Genomic DNA, 21138 nt, shown 5'->3' with positions numbered 1-21138 from the left:
GAAGCTTGTAACTGCACTACTGAATTGTTACTGAATGCTGAAATTAAGCCAAGTCCATTTCATGGAGTTTATCTTGGAAGATTTGTCAGACTTAACCAGGATGATTATTTGTCTGTATGTATTATTTATAGCTTCTATATTGTCCTTATTCAATCTGCCTGTACTTATTTAATTTTTGATTTATTGAATTAAAAGGATGTACACAATTTAAATTACACAATTTAAAATATAGCTGAAAGTAGCAGCCTGTAATGAAGGGTTGTTTGTTACACAGCTTTTTTAGCTCAATATATGCTTGTGTTTGGAGGGAGAGTCACTTGGATGTGCATCACAGTCCTCTACACAGTGAACTGGCCTTGCTGCAGAACAGGAGTTCACATTGTGTTTCCACACCCCTTGAGCTGGATTGGCTTTTCAGGAGAGAAGTGCTGGGGGGGATAATTCACGGGGTTTTTATCAGCACAAACTTTTTGCATAATATCTGGGTAAGAATGTGGCTCTTAATTCACTTTGTGGTCTGACTGCTTTATTGTACAAGTGAACTGTCTGGAGGGATGGGTGTGGAATTGTTCCTGCTCTTGTTTGGATGCCTGGTGAGGAGAGTGTTCAGGCCCTGCCACCATGTCAGCTGCTACATCTCCCCATGGCTTTTGTGTTCTGCAGAACACACTACTGTGGGAAAGGCTACCCGCAAGGAAAAACTCATTTATCTCATTTAAATCTTTATTAGAATGCTGATGAAACAATTTGTTTAGAAAAGAAACAGAGCTGACTGGTTTATTTTAACTTAAATCATTATTATAATGCTGATAAAAAATTCTGTTTAGAAAAGTGGAAATTAAAATATTTATAAATACTGTGCACAAGACCTAAACTTCTACCTGTAGACTTTATGCTGGTTCACTGGTTTGTCTGCCATCTCACAATTAACTCCTCCAGTCTGATCTAGAAAAAAAAATAAATAAAAAAATAAATTGTCCTATTTTCCCTGTATGTAAACAATTTATGAAAACATGATAATCAGCATTTTACCACATTCACTTGTGATGCTGAAAAAAGATGCTTAACCTTCAGTAAAGCCTAGATATTAAGGAAGGCTTTTTTCCAAATGATAATTATATAATAGAGCATATCTTTATTGATAGTCTTCTTCATTTAAGATAACAGTCTTAAAGGGCAGATTAAATAAATATCTGTCAGAAATGAACTATGTATAGTTGACTAAAGTAGGAGATAAAACTGGAGCATTTTGTGAGACCACTTAAGAGCCTGCATTCTTCTAATTTTATAAAGCCATTTTCTGGGACTGTCAGTAAAGGCAAAATTTCCTCTCGTAGGAGAGAACTTGGCAAACAGGTTCAGACCTCAGACTTCTTCTCTAATGCCTCCATAAGTCTGGTTTCCTCTATCCTCACAGGACAACCAGAAAAATGGAGCCTCCAACTCTGCTGCTTTTCCTCTTCACTCTGTGCAGATTTAGATTTGTTTATATTTGCTGCTTCTGTAATTCCACTTATTTTTGAATAGGCCACTAAAGCTCTCATGGGCCTTCATCTACTTCTCTTTACTAGAAAATATGCTGGATGCTTCTCTGTCAGGATCCCATAATTTGTAAGGGAAAAGACTTCTTTGAGGCTGCACCTCTCCCATGCACCCACAAAACTTTCAGGACAATCTGGGACACTTTGGGCAATAGTTACTCTGTAATGTATTCCAGGAAAACTACAGGAACATGAAATGAAACCCCAATAGTAAATAATGCATCATTATGAAATTAGTAAGAGGAAAAGGTGTGTTCAAAGTCTCTGTGAGCCTAGAGAACAGATTTATTTAACATAATCATTAATCACTTTCAGTTTCTGCCACATCAAGAGAACAAAAAGCTGGCTTGGTCCAAATGCCTGGACTTGGATTTACAGCTGCACTGTCAGGGATGTGGCCTTTGGCACGAGGATGGAGCAAAGTTCCAAATTAATGCTTTCTGAATCTCTGATACATTAGCTAAATGTCTTGCTGTCACAGACTCCACCACCACCTCTTTGAAAAATAATTGACCTAACTGCCATTTTCAGTTCCTTGGCTGCTTATTTATATTTCTTCATCAGAATTTAATCAACCTGCACAGTTCAGCTAGTGTTCAGTTCAATCCATTCAAATGGAGAGAAATCTCTCTAGAGGTCTTTTAGCTGTTTAAAGAATAAATTAATTTGATCCATAGTGCCTTGTACTGGTGTGTTAATATTTCACCACCTTCCAGAGAGCTGTGACAAGGATGTGATCCTGTCTCTTTTTCTAAGAAAAATGCCTGTTCTTTCCAGCATTTGTGTTTCTAAGGTGATACGCTGGAAAATAAGCTCAGTCCATCAAAACAAAAATTTGTCCATCAAAGAGAAGACTTTTGTTTTCCATCAAGATGTCCTGTCCAATACAGACATTAACTGACCCCATATGGAAAGGTGGGAATTAACTCCTCTGCAGTCAGTGCCAAAGTGCTTCATCTCTCACCCTATGCTGTCTCCACAACCTGGGAGCAGAAGGAGAGATTGCCTCTTCAGTCTGCCTTGTTCAGAGCCTAATATAGAATGGAAAACTGATCTTCAGGGACACTGAGAATTAGTAACTCAGCTTAAAAATACAGGCCTGTGCCCTGTTCTGCTGCTTTAGAGCAGTACAGGGAATCTCTGTACAGGCAGATTGAGCAGATGGGGGTTGGAATTTGCTCAGCCAGAAGTTACACCTTTCATTCAGGGGAATGAAGTGAGGCAGTTTTTCTGTTGCTGTCCAACCCAAGTTCATGACTTCAGGAAAGACCTGTTAAATTAATCCAACCCAGAACAGTGCTGTAACTCTCAAGTCTCCTCCCTCCCTTTCTGGCAAACACACAAGGATAAGGACTGTTGAAGCACTTGTTCCTGTTGTTCCACTGTGCATATGGCACACAGCTGAGGGGTACATTAAAAGGCTGGGTAATGTTGAGGGGCTCTCATTGTCAGCGTGCAGTCGAAACATCTTTCTCACAAAAAGTATTTATTTTGTAATCTCTAGAATTTTCCACCTGCTGGCTGTGCTGTGTTGTGCCCTGTGACTGACCTAGAGTTGCCTTGCAGGATCGCATTGTGTCCATGACCCTGGACAAGGAGTACGATGTCGCTGTGGAAGCCATTCGATTGGTCACGCTCATCCTCCAGTGAGTGCTGCTCCAAACCCCTGTGTTCCCCTGGAAAATTACCTAAACCAGGAACATTTGAGTGAACTGAGTGCCTTGTTTGTGTATTGAAGTGAATGTATTACTTTACACTTAGTATGAAGTTGAACTGAACACATATTATGGACATGAAGCTAAAGTAAGATACTTCATTTCATGGAAATACAGGAGGCAAAGTTTAAAAAATGTTTGGATGTTTTGGAGTCATCAGTGCATCCATAGTGTGGAAGAATGCCAAAGGGCATTTCTACCTTTTGCCAAGGGCAGAACAACTGTCCTCCCAAAATGAGTGTCTGTGGATTACACTTGCTAGAATAACTCCAGCAGTAACACAGATGCAGCATAGGGAGATTTGACTGATTTCCTGACACAGCTGGAAAGTGTCACGTGGTAGGACACCTGCTTCCAGGCTTTTCCATGTGAGGATGCAGTGGCTCCCCTGAGGTAAGGAGCACCTCAGACATTCTCCCACATGCTGATGTGGAACCAGCCTTTCCCCAGCAGCCTCATGAGAGTGCACCTGGAGGGGCACTGCTAGGCTTTTATATTTATTAAAAACTGTATTAAAGAACATCTGGTTTACAAGCAGATGCACAGAAGTTTTGCTTCATATTTTATATCCAGTGGCACCACTTTGAAGAATGTTTTTGGACATGCAGAATTTGAACGAAGTTTACACTATCCTTTCCTTAGTAAAGAAGTCTAGACTTCAGCTTTTTATTTTTGGGTCACTTTTTTAAAGAGATTAGCCTTGTAATATTAGCAAGAAATTAAATCTTGCATCTACTGTTATATTTTTAAAGTAAATATAACAAATATGATCTGAAATTATGTGTAGAGCATATCTCTTCCCTGCATTATCAACAATTTTTGGGAACACAGTAAGTTAAGGTCAAAAACTACCCAGTGCACTTTTTTTTTGTCTGTTCCTGCTTTCTTTTTGGTTGCCCATTGAAAGCACAGGCAAAGCTGAATGTCTTTAGCACCAGAAGGGTCACCTTGAAGAGCACAGGGCAATATTCTGGCAGATAGGAACTCCAAAAAGATGTCTGGAGCACTTTTGAATGACCAATTAAAATTATGCCTTGTATGAAGCCAAATGATTTAGAGTCCTTATACATAAATGGTTCTGATGGATGCCAACTAAACAAGGATGGAGGTAATATCCTGATTGTGACAGTGCTGGTATTTTTATATCGTTTTTGCTAATATTCTGGGACAGGCTGCCAAGGGAAGTGTTCAAAAGTGGGTGTAGCACTTGGGGACATGGATTAGTGGTGAACACAGAGGGCCTGGGTTAATTGTTGGACTCAGTGAGCACTGGGGTCTTTCCCAACCTAAAGGATTCTGTGATTCCAGGTTTGCAGTTTGTGATGTTTGATGAGTGTTTGGCATCTTGCAGTATGTACATTGAAGTTTGTGTGATGGTCTAAGGAATAAGCAGGGGAGGGTTTGTATGGCAGTGATTCTGATCCTTTCATAATATTATTTTATCTCTCTATTCATACAACTGGGAGAAGGAAATCAGAGAAACTTCCAGTCTTACAGGCACTTTAAATACTTCTCTATTTTGAAATTGAACCAAAGCTCGAAGTCCTTGTTCAACCATGTAGGATTTTGTGGGAAATGAACCAACCTTGTAGCTGTCCCAAGTGAGCTGTGGGAGGTGTGGGATGGAAATGAGGTGTTATTGTGACTCTTTCAGTGGGAGCGAGGAGGCTCTGTCCAATGAAGACTGTGAGAATGTTTATCACCTGGTGTACTCAGCACACCGGCCTGTGGCAGTAGCAGCTGGGGAATTCCTCCACAAAAAGTAAGTCATTAGTTGCCCTGGAGTAAGACCAGATTTGTGATTGCTTCCTAGAGAGGTAACATCAAAAAGCAGAGAAGCAGTGGAGTGAAACATTGCAATTTAGCAAATCAGGTATTTAATTTCAATTACAGACTTTATTCTCTTGTTTAAACAAGATCTGGGGACTTGAAGAAACTGAATATACATTTTTCTTGCTGTACAATTCAGATAACATTTCCTAACAAGGGTTAAATATACGAAGGCTGCACAAACTTCTAAAGTTGGTTTAAGTCCTGCAGCACTTCCTGAATTCCCAGTGTGATAAGATACATATATTGGAGCTGTCCTCTGGGGTATCTACCTGATACATACACAGTCATAATTTCTATCAAGTTTTAAACCAGTTTATTTCTCTGATTTGAATTTGAGAGGTTTTTATTTAGCAATAATTACAAAATCTGTTTCTAAACTTGCTGTCTTCCCCTGAAAATATATTGCATTATGTTACATCTCTCATGTCCTCACTATTCCAAACGACATGAGCCAGCTTTTCCATGGATGTGTCACACCACCCCAGTAACTGTGACCAGGGCATTGCCACATCACAGGAGTTAATCTCTTCCTTTTATTGTTTGCAGTTAAAAGTCTTTCAGCAGGAATTTGATTTTTTCCCCTCATGGGTTGTGACATTAGAGTTTTTTATTACATGTATAGAGGATTTATATTAGAACCCACATTGTCTAATTTTTTCATGCCAAGATACAGGTAGGAAAAAATACACAAAAACATCTGTTTTTCTTTGCCAGTGCTCTAATTCTCTATGGTTTATTAGGGATTTACAACTCCACGTTGTAATTGTAAGCTTTCATTGATGGATTTTTGGAATTCCAGCTTTCTGATCAAGCACTATCTGTTTCAAGGAATATATGTGCAGATCTCCATTACCAACAAGACATTGTACTAGTTATTGGAAAGGGTTAGGTTCTCATTAAAAATATACACTAAAATTCCTTTCTTAATCAACATGTGACAAAATAATTTTGAAAAATGCCTCAAAGGTAAATAAGGACATAGTTGCACCTCACTGCACAAGGTTTTTAGGAGTTTTTAGGATAAAAACTTCATTCTGACTTCTTTTGTGAGGTACTAAGCTGTGCTCTGTAAATGTGTCTCAAGGCCAACAGCATGAAGACAAGATTGTCCCATTCTTAACTAATTTTGTCTTGGTTTCTCCAAAGAAAATCTCCAGTTAACTAAGTTAGAATCTATTTCAGGCACTTGAGGTGTGATTTATCTCACCTAATTTAATACATTTCACTATCACTTTCTCTGTGATAATCATCAGACATGCTCTCTGTGCTTAGCAAAGGAAAGCAAACAGTACAGAGGATATAAAAGATGACCAAATACAGAAGATCACTGGCTCAGCCCTGAGGTGCAGGTAGTAAGTTTTCATCACCTGCAGAGGTGCTCATTGCTTATCTGTTAAGATAAGCAGGGGGATGAGGTAATGTTTTTAACTAAAATACAACATTTGTGTGGAACTTACCTGTCTCTTCAGTGAGTTACAGCAGTGAAATCAGAATTCTGTGTTTCATGTGTTAATCTGCTTTGTGGTTTCACTGTAAAAGTCAGGAACAGCTTCCAAACTTCTCAAAGTAAAACTGTCATTGCTGTAAGAGTTACACCGGCACACCTGAGGTCTCTTGGAAAATTTGAGCATTGAGAGGATGTTGGGATGGGCCATGCATCAGAGAACTCAGTGCAGAGTGTGTCACTTACCTGTAAAACCCCAAAAATGAGTAGGAGCTGGTTTTATCTTTGATGCTGCTCCTGGTACCTGAGGTTGGCTATGTGATGGATGTCAGGTTTGCTTGTACCATGTCCCAGCCAGAGTGATACAACCTTAGCTCTTAGCACACTGGTGCAGTAGTTGTTGCCTCCACTGTAAGACTGGATAAGTTATAAATGCAGAAATGTACAAGTGATGCAAATACTTAAAATTCTGCAAAGCCTTCAATATAAGTAGGTTTTGGAGAACTTTTTCATGTGTGAAATTCTTCCAGCTTTGTGAACTCAAAGACTGAAGATAAATTGATCTCTTCAGACAGGCAGAGGTTGTGCCCTCTTTCCCTTGAAAGAAATATTGAGATACTTGCACTGTTTTATGAACAGATTTACTAAGAGTGAATGCTCTTCATATTCTTGCAGAAATGAGAATTGTTGTGATAGCCATGAGCTCCTTCTGCTTATTTTCAGGCTGTTCAGCAGACATGATCCCCAAGCTGAAGAGGCTCTAGCAAAGAGGAGGGGCCGAAATAGCCCAAATGGAAACCTTATTAGAATGTTGGTTCTTTTCTTTCTTGAAAGTGAGGTAAAAAAGTAATTTTTAACGTTTAAATGTTTAATTAAACCTGGAACTTAAACAGTGATTTATCAACATACAGTAATAAATTGTCTCTATTTTCATTTTTTTTTAATATTTTCAGAAATACTGTAAGCCCTTTTCTCTGCCCCTCCATTCTCATGTCCATTAAGGAAATTGATCTGAATATCTTCATGGTTTATTTAACTCGTGCATGTCCCCACTGTACTCACACTGCATTGCTGGTGCTTTGGTGGCTGCCAGGGTGCATTGCTGCACACAAATGTAAATGGTTCTTCGCTTACAAAACCATGCAAGGAGAACACCTCTGGACTTACTCTTTGTGGAGTAAAATAGTTTGAATCACGATGGAACAAAAATTGCATAGTATCTCCAGTTCTGATTAGAATCATAGATGAACTCGGAGTGGGAAGGACCTGAGGGTCCTTAGCTCAGAGCAGAGTCAGCTGTGAGGATGAGATGAGATGAGATGAGATGAGATGAGATGAGATGAGATGAGATGAGATGAGATGAGATGAGATGAGATGAGATGAGATGAGATGAGATGAGATGAGATGAGATGAGATGAGATGAGATCTTTCAGGGCTTTATGCTGATGCATCTTGGAAACATTGGAGGATGAGGAAAACAAGCATAGATGTGGTGACATGAAGTGTTTAATGAACACATCCAGGATGGGATTGTGCCCATGATTTATAGAGACATTTATATGGGAGATTGTATGGTACATGTAGTAACAGTAATACAGATTGGGAATGGCAGTGGAGGGAGGAAAATTTAAGATACTGTCAGGTACAGGATGTTCTTAAGATAGAGGGGGAAGATTCAAAATTATGCGAAAGGAATGACATAAATGTTTCTCTAGAGGAAGTATATTAGTATATAAACTATAATAGAGGCAGTATATTTTGGGTAAAAAGCAAAAGGAAAGATATTACAATTGGTCATTTTAATTGTTAGGAAGCCTTGAACAAGAGACTTGACTGTGAGAATGAAACACTCAGAGTTGCTGAGAAGGAAGGACAAAAGTTTGGTAGTGTTCTTGTTTTTTGGAAACACCTCATAAACCTACAAATTAATCTGGATGAAATGTCATTACCTATGTGAGCCTTCCATCTGCCACCTGAATGAATTTTTAGTTCAAGCTTCTTTAAAACTTAAATTGTACAGTTCATTGTGTTTTACAGTGTAGACACCTTAGATCTGAGTGTGTGTGACTGGACTTACTGAGCACTGACTTTGTCTGTTCTTCTGAAGAGAAAAGAAACTGCTCCACTCCCAAAGCGAAGACCAGCAAAGGGCCTCCCATGCTGCTCCCTGAGGGTCACTTCTCTCTCAGGGCCAGGTTTTGCTATCGTTGTTTTTGAGAGACTTGTTAGGAACCAAGTAGAATATCCTGACTCAAATTTTAGTAAAGAGTAAGAGAAATGGGACCTTCCTTGCATGTGGGTGGGACAAGTTAACAATGCAGCCTGGGGGTGCATTCTAGTGATTGAACCTTGCCCAGGAGCAGTTACTCTGTGACATTTTGCTCAAAGCTGTCAGAAACAGAGGGGAATGTACTGACACCTCCTTCTCTGTACTTGGAGATGTTTCCTAGCTAAGGAATCAGTCCCTGGCAACCACAAACTGCACGTTGTGCTTGTTACTTGTTGGTAGTAGTTAAAGATAAGTTTAGAAAACAGCGGAAGCCTATGGATTATTTTTCTCACTTTACAACAGTTGTGTTAATTCACATAAAAACATTTTTTGCAGTTGAAGTTAGTGTTAAATCTATATGCCCTGAAATCACCAAGGTTTTTACTCCTTTTTTCTGAGCACATAGCAGCATGTATGAAAACCAGTTGCTTGTTCAAAACAAATACAACTCTCATGCCTCACCATCTCTTCCTTCTATAAGGCAGTGAGAAAGTGAGGGACGGTAAGTTTACAGCTTCTAGGTCAAAACTCTGGGAAAGATTTTTTCACAAACAAGGAGCTTCATGCATAGAAGCTCAGTTTGGTTTTATTTCATCTCTGTTAAAACATAACCCCACTGCACTGATGTCATTCACTTGGGATTCAGAAATTCAGTCATTCAAAAAACCTTCCTGAATTAGTTTCAAACTGAATGTTCTTTCCAACTAACATAAGACATATGCCCAGGCACTCTCTGTGGCTATATGATTGTGAAAGTTGAAGAACTGGTGCTTATACCAAGAGCTGTACTGATGATTGCTTTGGATTTTCTAGTTGCATGAACATGCAGCCTATTTGGTGGACAGCTTGTGGGAGAGCTCTCAAGAACTGCTGAAAGACTGGGAATGTATGACAGAATTGCTCTTGGAGGAGCCAGTCCAAGGAGAAGAAGGTATTGGCTGAATCCTGTGCTTCCTTGATATTGCAGAGTGTTGTTAATTATTCCTTAAATACCTCTGCTACCCATAGCAAAAGATCTTTTTATGTTGTGGTTTGTTTGGAAAGCATATTTGAAAATTTTGAGTTAATCTGTTTTTAATGTAATTTCCTACAAAAGCAGCAGTTTCTAGTGTATTTTTCTTTTTATTTGTACTCTGGAGGTTTTTTTTTGTCAAAAAGTTTGCTGTACTCTGATTCCCTGATATTAAAGGATAATACTTGATTTGCTTGAATGTTTAAATAACTGTTTCAATAAATGAAATAGCTAATACAATTTTGAACAAACAAGCACTTCAGGTGATGCTAGTTAAATATGGGGCTTTTCCAGGCAATGTGAACACAATGAATTCTCAGGAGAAAAACCAGAGGGGAATAATTCACCATTAGTTTCAGATTTCCTTTTGCTAATAATAGACCGGGGTGCACAAAATAGCCAGGGAGGCTGGGGGAAAAGAATCCCTAAGGTTAATGAGTGTCATTCAAGATCCTTTATAATTTCTCAGGATTCTTCTGCTTCAGGAACCTTCACAAGGCTTAGGTGTTTGAAAAATGAATATTCCTGGCAAGGTGTGCTCATCATTTCCATGCTTCAAAAGCTCACCTTTTGGTATGCAGCTGCTACCAAAAGGGTAATATCCTTAGGAAATTAGGCACTTTGCTTCCTTGTTTTTCCTTAGTCTAGTGGGGTTTGATCCTCCAAATGTGAGCAGAAACACTTGCCAAAGAGCAGAGAATTTATGAGGAAGTGATAGTGAATTGTCTGTCACTGTTTGTCTTCTATGACTCTGCCTTATTTTGTAGATCTTCCTTATGTTCCCTTTCATTGATCCTTTTCTCCAGCCTACATTTCTCTGGGCTTCTTTCACTTCTGCTGTGTCCATTTTGAGATGATGCAAATGGCAAATGAAAGAGGAGGCAGGAAAGCCTCGATAAATGTGACAGAGTTCCCTTGTGTGCAGTGTTGTGTGCTGCTGTGTGTTCCCCTGCTGTACCAGACGTGTCCCCAGTGATGCTCTGTTCTCCCCGCAGCGATGTCGGACCGGCAGGAGAGCGCTCTGATAGAGCTCATGGTGTGCACCATCAGACAGGCTGCCGAGGCACATCCCCCCGTGGGCAGGGGCACTGGCAAGAGGGTGAGTGGGGCTGCAGCTGCCTGGCTGTCACCAGAGCATGGGAGATACTTGTAACACCACATTTGGACATTCCTGCAGCAGAGTTTTTCACTGGTGTTTGCTGTTTCATCTGAACACTTCTAAGAAAAATATTAGAAATTCTGTTTCTGGACGTGTTTGGTTTTCCTCTTCATTTGATTTGGGGGTTTGCATTGCCAAGTTAAGCAATATAAATTTACAGCTTAAAAGTATTTTTTTATTATATTTTTGGATGTTCTTTTTATTATACCCCTGCCTTATATTTGTAATGTACCCACATCATCAGTCCCTAATGTTAAAGCTAGATCAGAGTGGAAAGTGTAGGAGCAGAGCAGACTACCTCTGACTGTCTTTGGTAAAAACAAATGTGCTGCTAATATTGACATGAAATTTGCAGAAAAGTCACCAGGATCTTCATCATGAGGGTGTTTAAGCACTGGAACTGGTACTGGGAGTTGGTGCCCTTTCCATGCTTGGTGGTTTTTGAGAACTGACTGGACAAAGCCCTGATCCTCCAGGGTGACCCCAGGGTGGGCTCTGTTTTGAGCAGGAGGGGTGGGACTGGGACCAGTCTGAATGTGTCTCTGGTTTTAGGGATCCATCCTCTTAGGCCTCTTCCACTGACTGCCCTAAAAATTTCAGAACTTTACATTCTGGCCAAACTGCCTATTCAGTTTATTTTATAGTGACAGTTTGAGCACCAGTGGAAGGGCATTCCTAAGGCTGGGCATGCAGTTTTAAACACTTCATTACAAGTCACAGGGTCAGGGTAATAACAGGCTTTCAGCTGTATTCTCCATAAATACAGCATCCATGTTCCAAATCAGTCTCAGCTTCTTAAACATATTCCCCTGATTTTTGGTAGTCCCTGTCTTATTTAGGATAGACAAAAATGGAATAAACCCATGTGAACATATGGCACTTCTTTTAGCATCCATTCTAAATAATCGTAACTAGTTTGTTAAAGCCACAGATTTAATAAAGATGAAATCTGAAGAGTGTTGGCATTCTCTATTGCTAAAATAATGCGGTTACTTAACGTCTTAATTTTTTATGTGCCAGAGCAGATTACAGCAGAAACAGCGTCCCAAGAAAAGCTCTAAGAAACAGTCAATTTAAACATGCTTTATGATCCTTAATATATAAAGTACGTTCTTAGGAATTCCAAATTTATTAAAACATTTCAGGGTTAAGGAGGGAATCTATGAAAGCACTTACTGAAATTTACACAAGCATGTCTTATCTTTTGTTATGAAAACTGTATTGTAAGCACAGCTTTTTATGTCTCAAGCTGCAAACATTTCTAGCAGTCAAAGTGACCTTTAAATTTATTTTTTAAAAAATATGGTGTTGGTGTTTTCTATTTGAAGCACCAAATAATGTCAGTATTAACTTTCTAGGTATCTTCTCTTTCTCAAGAGATCTACAGCTCAATTCACTGAAGTTCAGCAAATTGCTTAGTGTTAAGTTTTCAATGTCTGTATTTGGAGCTAAAGAAAACAGATCAGTAAAACAAATTCCACCTTCTGAAGGATGATCCAAAGAGCCTGGAAGTCATGGTGGGGACCCAGACCAATTCCCATTGCCAGGGAACAGCAGTATTTGGTCCCAGAACACGACTGGGCTGTCAGGGTTGGGATTCTGACGTGGGTTTGCACTGCTCTGAGCTTGGCTGGTGCTGCCCTGGTGGGTGTGGAGGGGCTGAGTCTGCTCTGGGGCATCCCTGCACCATGAACTGAGCAAGTGGTGTCTTTTCCTGGTCACTGATCCATTCCCCCTAATTTCCATGGCTGTTCTGGGTTCATGCTTGCACAGTGCCTGGCATCCAGGCACATGCCTTTAGTCCAGCTGCTGCTTCTCCCTTGCAGGGCCACGTAGGGGTGACACTTAGCTTTGGCTTCTTTTCAGTTAGACCATGAGCTGTGGGATGGTAATTGTCACTGGAGATTTGTCCTTTCTCATGATCCCACCAACTTCTTCTCTGAGTTGAAAGGGGAACAGATTGCTAATTAAGCATTCACCTTGTGAAATAGTTTCTCCTCTGACTTTACCTTGTAACCCTTACCGTGCAGTCTGGGTGATTGGCTGTAGGTGAATCAATAACTAACTTGTGTATTTTATTATCATTATTTGTTTTCAAACGTATTATTTTCTTTCCTGAAGCCAGGAAGCCAGATCTGAGCTTTTATGAAGCATGCTGCTTTGATTATTGTGTCTCTGGTCACTCTTTCCTAGGGGGTTTTGTTCTGACAGCATTAGTGCTCCAGTACCTCACTGTGAACTTGGATGCACATTCTCGCTGAGAATTCCATTCCACTTTAGAGAGGAGGCCATCATTCTGCTAATGAAAATCATTGTTACAGTGTGGTTTGGTTTTGGTTTTCTTAATTATACTTCAGTTTGCCCTGAGGTTTTACATTAACACTTGGTTAAATGTGTGAAAGCCAGAGTTCAGTACAGTTGGAAGCAATTGCAAAACTTCCACTGACTTGGGTTATATTTGAATTTCAATCCTAAAAAGATGTTGATGTGTGGAGACAATGTCATGCTGGGTGATACGGTGTTTTCCTTTTCAATCACAGCTTCTTAGGACACACAGTCCTCCCACTTAATCACTTTTCAGCCCAAATGTGTTTTGAGTTTTTTATTCCCTCCTCTTTTGATTTATTAAAAATACACGTGCATGTTTTAGTCTGTAATCAATGTTCGGAAAAGTTAATGAATGCTATATGCAGAAAAAGTATTTACTGTAGTTATGTGTGATCACTTCCAGGTCTTAACAGCAAAAGAAAGAAAAACTCAGATAGATGACAGAAATAAATTGACTGAGCATTTCATTATTGCACTTCCCATGCTGCTGTCAAAGGTACAGTTTTCAACAAAATAAGTCTTTCACTGGGATTTCCAGCTGTCTTTAAACTTTTTCATTCTATAGTGCAGGAGTTTATTTTTACTTCCCTGTTTTGTTTTGTTGCCATGATGTTCTAGTATTCCGCTGACGCCGAGAAGGTTGCAAACCTCTTGCAAATCCCTCAGTACTTTGACCTGGAAATCTACAGCACAGGCAGAATGGAAAAGGTATGGTGCCTTGGGCAGGAAGTGTGGTTGCTCTCAGGTGTGATCACTGTTCAGCCCCACAGTGCTGTGGCTTTCTTTGGCGCGTGAGCAATGCAGCCTTGGTTGGGTGCTCTGGCAGTGGCTTTGCTCAGTGTCATTGTCCCATTGAGGGGAAAGCTGAAGTTCTTTTCTACTGTGCAGCATCTGGATGCCTTACTGAAGCAGATTAAGTTTGTTGTGGAAAAGCATGTGGAATCAGATGTTCTGGAAGCCTGCAGCAAAACCTACAGCATCCTCTGCAGTGAGGAATACACCATCCAGAACAGAGTTGACATAGCTCACAGCCAACTTATTGATGAATTTGTGGATCGATTTAACCATTCTGTTGAGGATCTACTGCAGGAGGTTTGTTTTCTTAAAATTATTGAAGTTAACTGCCTAAAATATGCTAGGATAGGCCACAGAAAAACATTCTTAGCAAGCCATGAAATTATCCATCTGAAGACGAACTGCAGCAGCAGCTATTTCATAACTATTTGGAGCTACTTTTCCCTATGGAAAGTCCTTACAGTAACCATTAAGCCTTCAAATCATTGATGAAGACTAAGACTATGGGACAGTCCTGCTTCTGAAAATTTAGTTGAGTGTCTAAACAGTCCACATAAGGAATTAATGGATGGATGGGTGAAAGATAATGGAAAATGCGGAGGAAGTTGTATTTACATTAATGTTTGTAGTGATTCCAGTAGTCCCAAATGTATATGCAGGCAGCAAAATCAAGATTGGATTATGTTTTGAGTAGAAGAGAGGGTTTAAGAAAATATGTATAATGGCATATTAAAAGAGCCCTGGAAAGAGTAAAGATCCAGGTGTGAAACCTGGAGTTACCTGGGATTTAGTTGTAAGAATTTACTCTTCAAAATGCGAAAGACAGAATACATTAAATAAGAATAGAAACTGTACTAATTTTTTCTTCCTTTGAAGCAATTTAACTTTGTATAGCACTACTTAATTTGTTGTAATTTTCATGCTTTTTAAACAAAACATGAGAGCTGCATAAACCTTTTTCTTTCCTTGCAGTCATGCACTGTGCTGTGGCAGATACATTTAATTTTGATGTGCATTTAGAGAAAGTTAAGCTAAGTCCCTGATTTAGAATGGCATATTAAAAAACGCCTTTTTCCTTTTCCTATTTTTTACATAATGTGTTACATACAGGCACACTGTAAATATGCCTTGTCACATTGCAGAGTAAATTAAAATATTTGTATAGCTGCAGAAATGTGCATGAATGAAAAGGCAGCACATGCAGGAAACCTTCCACAACACAGAGGAGATGTGGCACTGTAGTAGTTTGGCAGTTTTTCTTATCTTAGAAAATTGCTGGGAAAATTAGGGTTGGAAATACCTTGTTTTTACTTGTTTCTCTAAGAGAATTTGCTGTTTAGTTTAAAAAAATACTAAAATTATGTTGTAGCATGTTCATCAGCTAGTGATTAAAGCTGGTTGTTCAGTCCTTTTTTGTAAAATAAGCTACAGCTCTGATTTTGGTCTTGGGAATGATTTCTACTCATAGAGGATATGGATATGGGTTTTGGATATTAACACAGTGATAATGCTGAATATTGTTAGATGAGCTTACTTTTTAGTGCTGTGCAGTGGTTACTTAAATATTATGGAGTCTACATAAAAGTCACTGGAAAAGTTGGAGACAGTTTTGATATTGAATTGATATTTTGATATTGATATTGAAAGAAGCTGCTCCTGCCTGTGCAGTAATGTAATGCCTTTGCAGGGAGAAGAAGCTGATGACGATGACATATACAATGTGCTCTCCACACTGAAGAGGTTGACGTCCTTTCACAAGTAGGTGGTGTCTTCCCTCACAGATTTGTGATGCTAATTTTATCCTTTCAGGGAGTATCAGCAGTGTCAGGTGTGGGGAAAGGAGAAAATCACATGGCCTGAAATCTGAAGTGGAGATGAAGGAATGACTGGTGGTTTGTCAGTAGAACTGTTGGGGTTGATCTGTCCTTGCTCAGTTTGTGCCATAACCTTTGCAGATGGGATTTGGAAGTGGCACCCCCTCCCTTGCAGCCAATGCCCTTACACCCATGAGTAAGTTACTAGAGGTCCTGCTCTCCTGCATGGCACAGTCAGAGCACAAGGGACACTTCTCTGTCATTTGTGCTTTGGGGCTCAGCTTAAGAGAGCCTGCAGGAAGCTGTTTCTCAATGCCTTTGAGCTACTTCTCTTTAGCTCAAAAGAGATAAAAAGGTACCAGAATATAGCTAGCTGTAGTGCAGAGGCTGTGCTTTAACAAAGTTTCAGTTGAAAAGCTTTGTGTAACTTGTATAGTTACATAGTGAATTTTTCAGCTCTGGAAGCTGAAGAGCCCTTCCTGAGCTCGGCTGTAAGGCCAGGCTGAGGGCGGGGAGCTGAGTGCCCCCAGCTGTGGGGGCATGGCCCCTGTGCCGGCTGCCTGACAAGGAATTTCTGAACTGAAAAGACAGGAATGAGACAGTTTTTCCTTTCGTATTCTCTGTAGGATAATCTGTGCAGTTATCTGCCTCTGCGCACCAAGGAGACTTTACTGCTTTAATTACAGTGCTGTAATTAAGGAGGTACCACTCTGCCTTGCTGGCAACCCTGTGATTTATTGAAGCATCATCTCTGCTTAATATCACCAGTCAGAGGCAGCTCTCTGGCAGCCTCTAATTTATCTATGAAACATTTTATTTTAGTAGCTCAAAGACCATCTAAATCCACAAAATATGTTTACACTTTTTACATTTTTAGTTCCAATATTTTGTTTTAAGTTTTCCTATTCTTATATTCATGGATTTGAACTGGAAGTTAAGGTGCACCTTGGCTTTAATGGCACAGCCCTGGAGTGCACAGTGCACTCTGATGTGTTTTCTGGGAAGCTCTTACCAGTGACATTTTCCACAGCTAACACACTCCAGCATGGGAGGTGTTTCACGGCAGGGCTTCCAACAGGACCTGGACATTCCCAGTCCTGAGTTCAGTCTCTGTCCCTTTTGGAACTAGAGAGTTATTCCTTCTGGCTGAGCAGGGCAGTTAATGATTTAACCCAGGGCAGGCACAGCCATGGCAGGAGTGAGCTTGGCTGAGTGATCCAGGTGCTGGGATGAATCAGATGCAAAAGGCTGCTGCATCCAGTTGAGACTCCCAATTCAGTCTCAGTATCCCTTCTTCCGGGTGGGTATTTCAGTCAGCAGGTTTATGATTATTCTGAGCTGGCTTGCTCTTTTATAGACATATTATAAACTCTTTCAAATTATCTCAGTTTATTTCCACTGCAGAAAAATGTGTATGGAGAAAGTTTATCTCCCCCCTACAAAAATCTCATGTAATAAAACGTTTTTCCTGGATTATCAGAAAACCTGGTTTGTGCTTTTAGCATGGAATGAGCTGCTGTGCAACTGCTTGGTCAGGTGTAGAAACCACCAAAGCTCTGGGCTGGGGGTTCCAGGAACACAGTTAATCCTTTATTTCCTCTCGTTCCAGTGCTCATGATCTCACCAAATGGGATTTGTTCAGTAACTGCTACAGATTGCTGAGAACTGGAATTGAACACGGAGCTATGCCAGAACAGGTACCCATAACACCTGCACTGCATCACTTGGGTGTCCAAGGTTCTGAAGGGTCTGGTTGTACAGAAATTCAAAAGTTGAATGCACTTCAGTGATGTAGGAAAAACAAACTTGGAATGAAATTTATAGTGGAGTCAAGGGCTGTCTAAGAGGTGGAAAACCTTGGATTCTGTGATTTTTGAGCTCCTTCCCTCACCTTTTTCAGCTGTAAAGTTGGGAATAGCTAATGTTTCTGACTCTGAAAAGCAGTGCATCAATCCTGGTGTTTACACTGAAACCCAACATTGTAAGCCTTGGCTGCAATCAGAATTATCACAAATTATTATTGTGCATTGGAGGTAAGATGAAAGCAAATAAAAACCAGGAAATTAGGACATCCTAGTGGAGTTGTTTTAGTGAACATATCTTGGACTTTGTTCCCCCAGAGTTTTTGTTTCTCATGGATAAGCACAGGCACCATCTTATATTCTCCCATGATTCCTGTTTAAACGGCAGAATTCCTACTTCAGCATTTAAATATATTTTAAGTTTTGATTTGATTTCAGTTAGAAGTCAGTTGTTAATTTTAGCTCAGCTTCATTTAGAGAAAAATAAATTCTCATGAAATTCTAAATCAGAATTTTGTAGAAAGGACCCTAAGAGGAAGCATTGTCACACAGTGTGTGAAAGTCTTTTCTGCAGTTGCTGCTTCGTGCTGGAGTTGTGCTACCTGGAGGGACAGGGCTGGCAGATAAAACCTGTCCATGCAGCTGCCAGCCATTCTCAGTTTCTGGGTCTGACAGTGTGTGGCTCTCCAAATGCCTTCATAAGATCTTAGGGGAAAGGTCCTGAAATCTGAACTCTGTTCAGTATTTCTTCCTGCAGGGATCCCAGAGGAGTTTGGCACTTGTAGCACCTAATTTGCGTTTGAACTGTTCAAGAGACGCCATGGATGCTTTCCTGGGCACCATGGATATGACCCTGGTCTTCTCCATGGGACAAGTTGTATTTTCTCCCTTTTTTTAGCAATTGGACGACATGTTCATTTGACAGTGGAACAGATTTCCAGGCTGTTCAATAGTGAAGCTAGGTTTAGAGGTATTTAAACAGATGCTTTTGACCTGAGAGATGTAGATGTTGGGTTCTACTTCCGTCACGCTGTCACATCCCCTCTTGCTGTACCCTAGTGCACAGTTTTCTGGTGTTTCCCAGCATTTACACAGTTTTTTTTTTTTGCCTCTGGTAGGCTGATTTCTTATTGCACCAAGCCAGCCAAGGAATAACGTGATGCCCTTGAAAAGAAAAAGTTCTAAGAGCTGCTCCTGTCTTTTCACCACAAAATGCATGATAGATTTTCCATACACTGCCTGCTGTCCCTGCTGTTAGCAGCATGCTGAGATTCTGTGTGTTCTTGTGTTACAGATCGTTGTCCAGGCACTGCAGTGTTCCCACTACTCTATTCTCTGGCAGCTGGTGAAAATCACTGAGGGCTCCCCTTCCAAAGTAAGTGGCCATTTGATCATACAGATTTTACTGATAGAACCCAGCTTAGCTAAAGTATTACACCTGATTCCTCTGTAACTTTGAGATAAAAGCAGAAGATTACAAAGCAGAAGACAAGCTGAAAGCAATTGCTTGGTTTCTAGTTAGATACAAATCAGGTAAACTCTGACGGGGAAGGAAAAGGTCATTGGTACCTATAGAGGAGAGGTGAGAGCAGAGAGGTAGTAAGAGAGTTAGGAGGAGAATTAGTGGGGAAGGAAGATAAAAGATTAAAATGGAGAAAATTGATAATATATCATAAAACTAATCTTAAGTCTTTGATTTTCTGTATCCCATAGATTTATGAGTATTTGTTCCCAGGCTCATGTTTCAAAGATGATTTTTTAGCTTTGCCTTGAACAACCAGACTGAGAGATCAGAGATGGAGGGATTGATTTGTAAGAAATGTTAATCTCCTGCCAGCTGGGTCATTTGTTTGGCCTCATGCTGGCAGTAGTAGCTGCTCTGTTTCACGTAGTGAAGTCCCATTTAGGCAGTCAATACACAGGATAAAGTATATGAACATTTTGGAGTTGTAAGTACAGGAATAAAAGATGGAAACAAGTACAAGAATCTTGTTAAGTTTTACATTTGTTCATGTATGCTTTGCATCCATCAGGTGTACCTTTTATTGCAGGGAGTTTGCAGGTGGGATGGGGAATTCTGGTAAGGTTTCCTTCAAAGTGAATTCTCTGGCTACAGTTCAGAATTGCTCAGTATTTTTTGTATCTTGTACTGATTCTGTGGTGGAGTCATACCTGACAACCATAGGCATACACTGGGAACAGAGTTGTTTGGAATTAAGTTATTTTTTGTCTTGTGTTCGGACATTTCTGTATGAGGAATACCTCATATTACAGCTGTTGGGTATGTTCTGCATCATGGCTCCCTACCTGATCCAGATGTTTTGGACTTGAGCCTCCATGTGTGTGTCAGGGAAAAGCTCAACTCTTGTTTAAGTCTAATTAGGATCAAGTCAGCTTGTTGATTTAGTAACAGTACATAATTGACCTACAGCCAGTGCAGCACATCTCCGGGATAACTTTCAGCTCTACAGAATACAGGACCAGAATATTGGACACTTTTATAATGTTAATGAACACCTACAAATTCCAAGCTTGCTCTTAGCTGCTCACAGGTTACTGAAGATTACCAAGATACACAGAGCTCTTGTTTCTCCAGGCTATTACCAGGGGGTGCTCTGCAGGTTGCCCCTCACTGTTCAATATAATTTGTAAAGAGAGCCAAAGGGAATGTCTTTGATACATTTTTATCATCATAAAAATGTATCAAAGACATTTTAGCAGAAGGGTGATAATTAATGATTATTTGAATTTTTAAGGAAGTCCAAATTCTCTGCCCAATAACAAAGATTTTGTGAGTTACAAACAGCAGAGAGTTGGAGCAGAGTTATTTTGAAACACTTCTTCAAGCTAGCCTGTGGAGAGAAGGGTGTTCTGTGGAGTCATCTTGGTGTCTAAAATCTGAAAAGGAAAAATTGCTTACTGAAAGGAAGGCTGTAGCATGAAAAAATGAAATGTGTAAGACTCAAAATATCCACAGTCTGATGTTTTAACCTTCAGTCTCCCTCTGTTCCATACTCAGTGGAGGCTGAGGCTGTGTGGGCTGTTTGTGCAGACTGGTGCTCTTTGGGGTAACCAGCACTGTACTGGGGGAAGAAAGCTTATCCTCCATGGCTTGTGGGAGCAGCCTGTTGTAGCCTGGAGGAAAACTCCTCCTCAGGTGGAAAGGGGTTTTAGGGTGGTATCACAGGAAGCTGGTAATTTGTCCCCTGGAGTTCTCTCATCTGTCAGTTTGGGGGAGCAAGTACAGTCTTGAGGCAAGAGACTTGGGGATTAGAACATGCACTTGTTTCCAGGTGGATTTCTTCAGCCATGTCCCAGGTACCCAGGACATTGTACTTTGCACTGTATGTGTATGTACTGAGAAGGAAATATTTGCAGAAAAATACAGTCCTAAAACCTAGAATAGTAAAAATAAAGCATAACTAG

At 40.2% G+C, this 21138-nt stretch overlaps 1 protein-coding gene across 5 annotated transcripts in view; it reads left to right on the top strand.

Annotated features, from left to right (window-relative positions):
- STAG1 (STAG1 cohesin complex component) overlaps positions 1–21138 on the top strand; it is a 156584-nt gene that overhangs the window by 112200 nt on the left and 23246 nt on the right. For all 5 annotated transcript variants that reach the window (XM_014258288.2, XM_014258289.2, XM_088061319.1 and 2 more), the window contains 11 exons: positions 3108–3187; positions 4911–5018; positions 7257–7371; positions 9616–9733; positions 10810–10913; positions 13705–13797; positions 13920–14009; positions 14190–14393; positions 15784–15854; positions 17520–17607; positions 19007–19087. In XM_014258288.2, the coding sequence (XP_014113763.1) occupies positions 3108–3187; positions 4911–5018; positions 7257–7371; positions 9616–9733; positions 10810–10913; positions 13705–13797; positions 13920–14009; positions 14190–14393; positions 15784–15854; positions 17520–17607; positions 19007–19087 (1152 nt within the window). The remainder of the gene's footprint in view (positions 1–3107; positions 3188–4910; positions 5019–7256; positions 7372–9615; positions 9734–10809; positions 10914–13704; positions 13798–13919; positions 14010–14189; positions 14394–15783; positions 15855–17519; positions 17608–19006; positions 19088–21138) is intronic.

This window comes from Pseudopodoces humilis, chromosome 11 (assembly GCF_049639895.1).
Source record: "Pseudopodoces humilis isolate 2021_Gansu_Grassland_sample_001 chromosome 11, ASM4963989v1, whole genome shotgun sequence".
Lineage (NCBI taxonomy): Eukaryota > Metazoa > Chordata > Aves > Passeriformes > Paridae > Pseudopodoces > Pseudopodoces humilis.
Note: the sequence above shows the minus strand (reverse complement) of the source record. Positions and strands in the feature narration are given on the sequence as shown.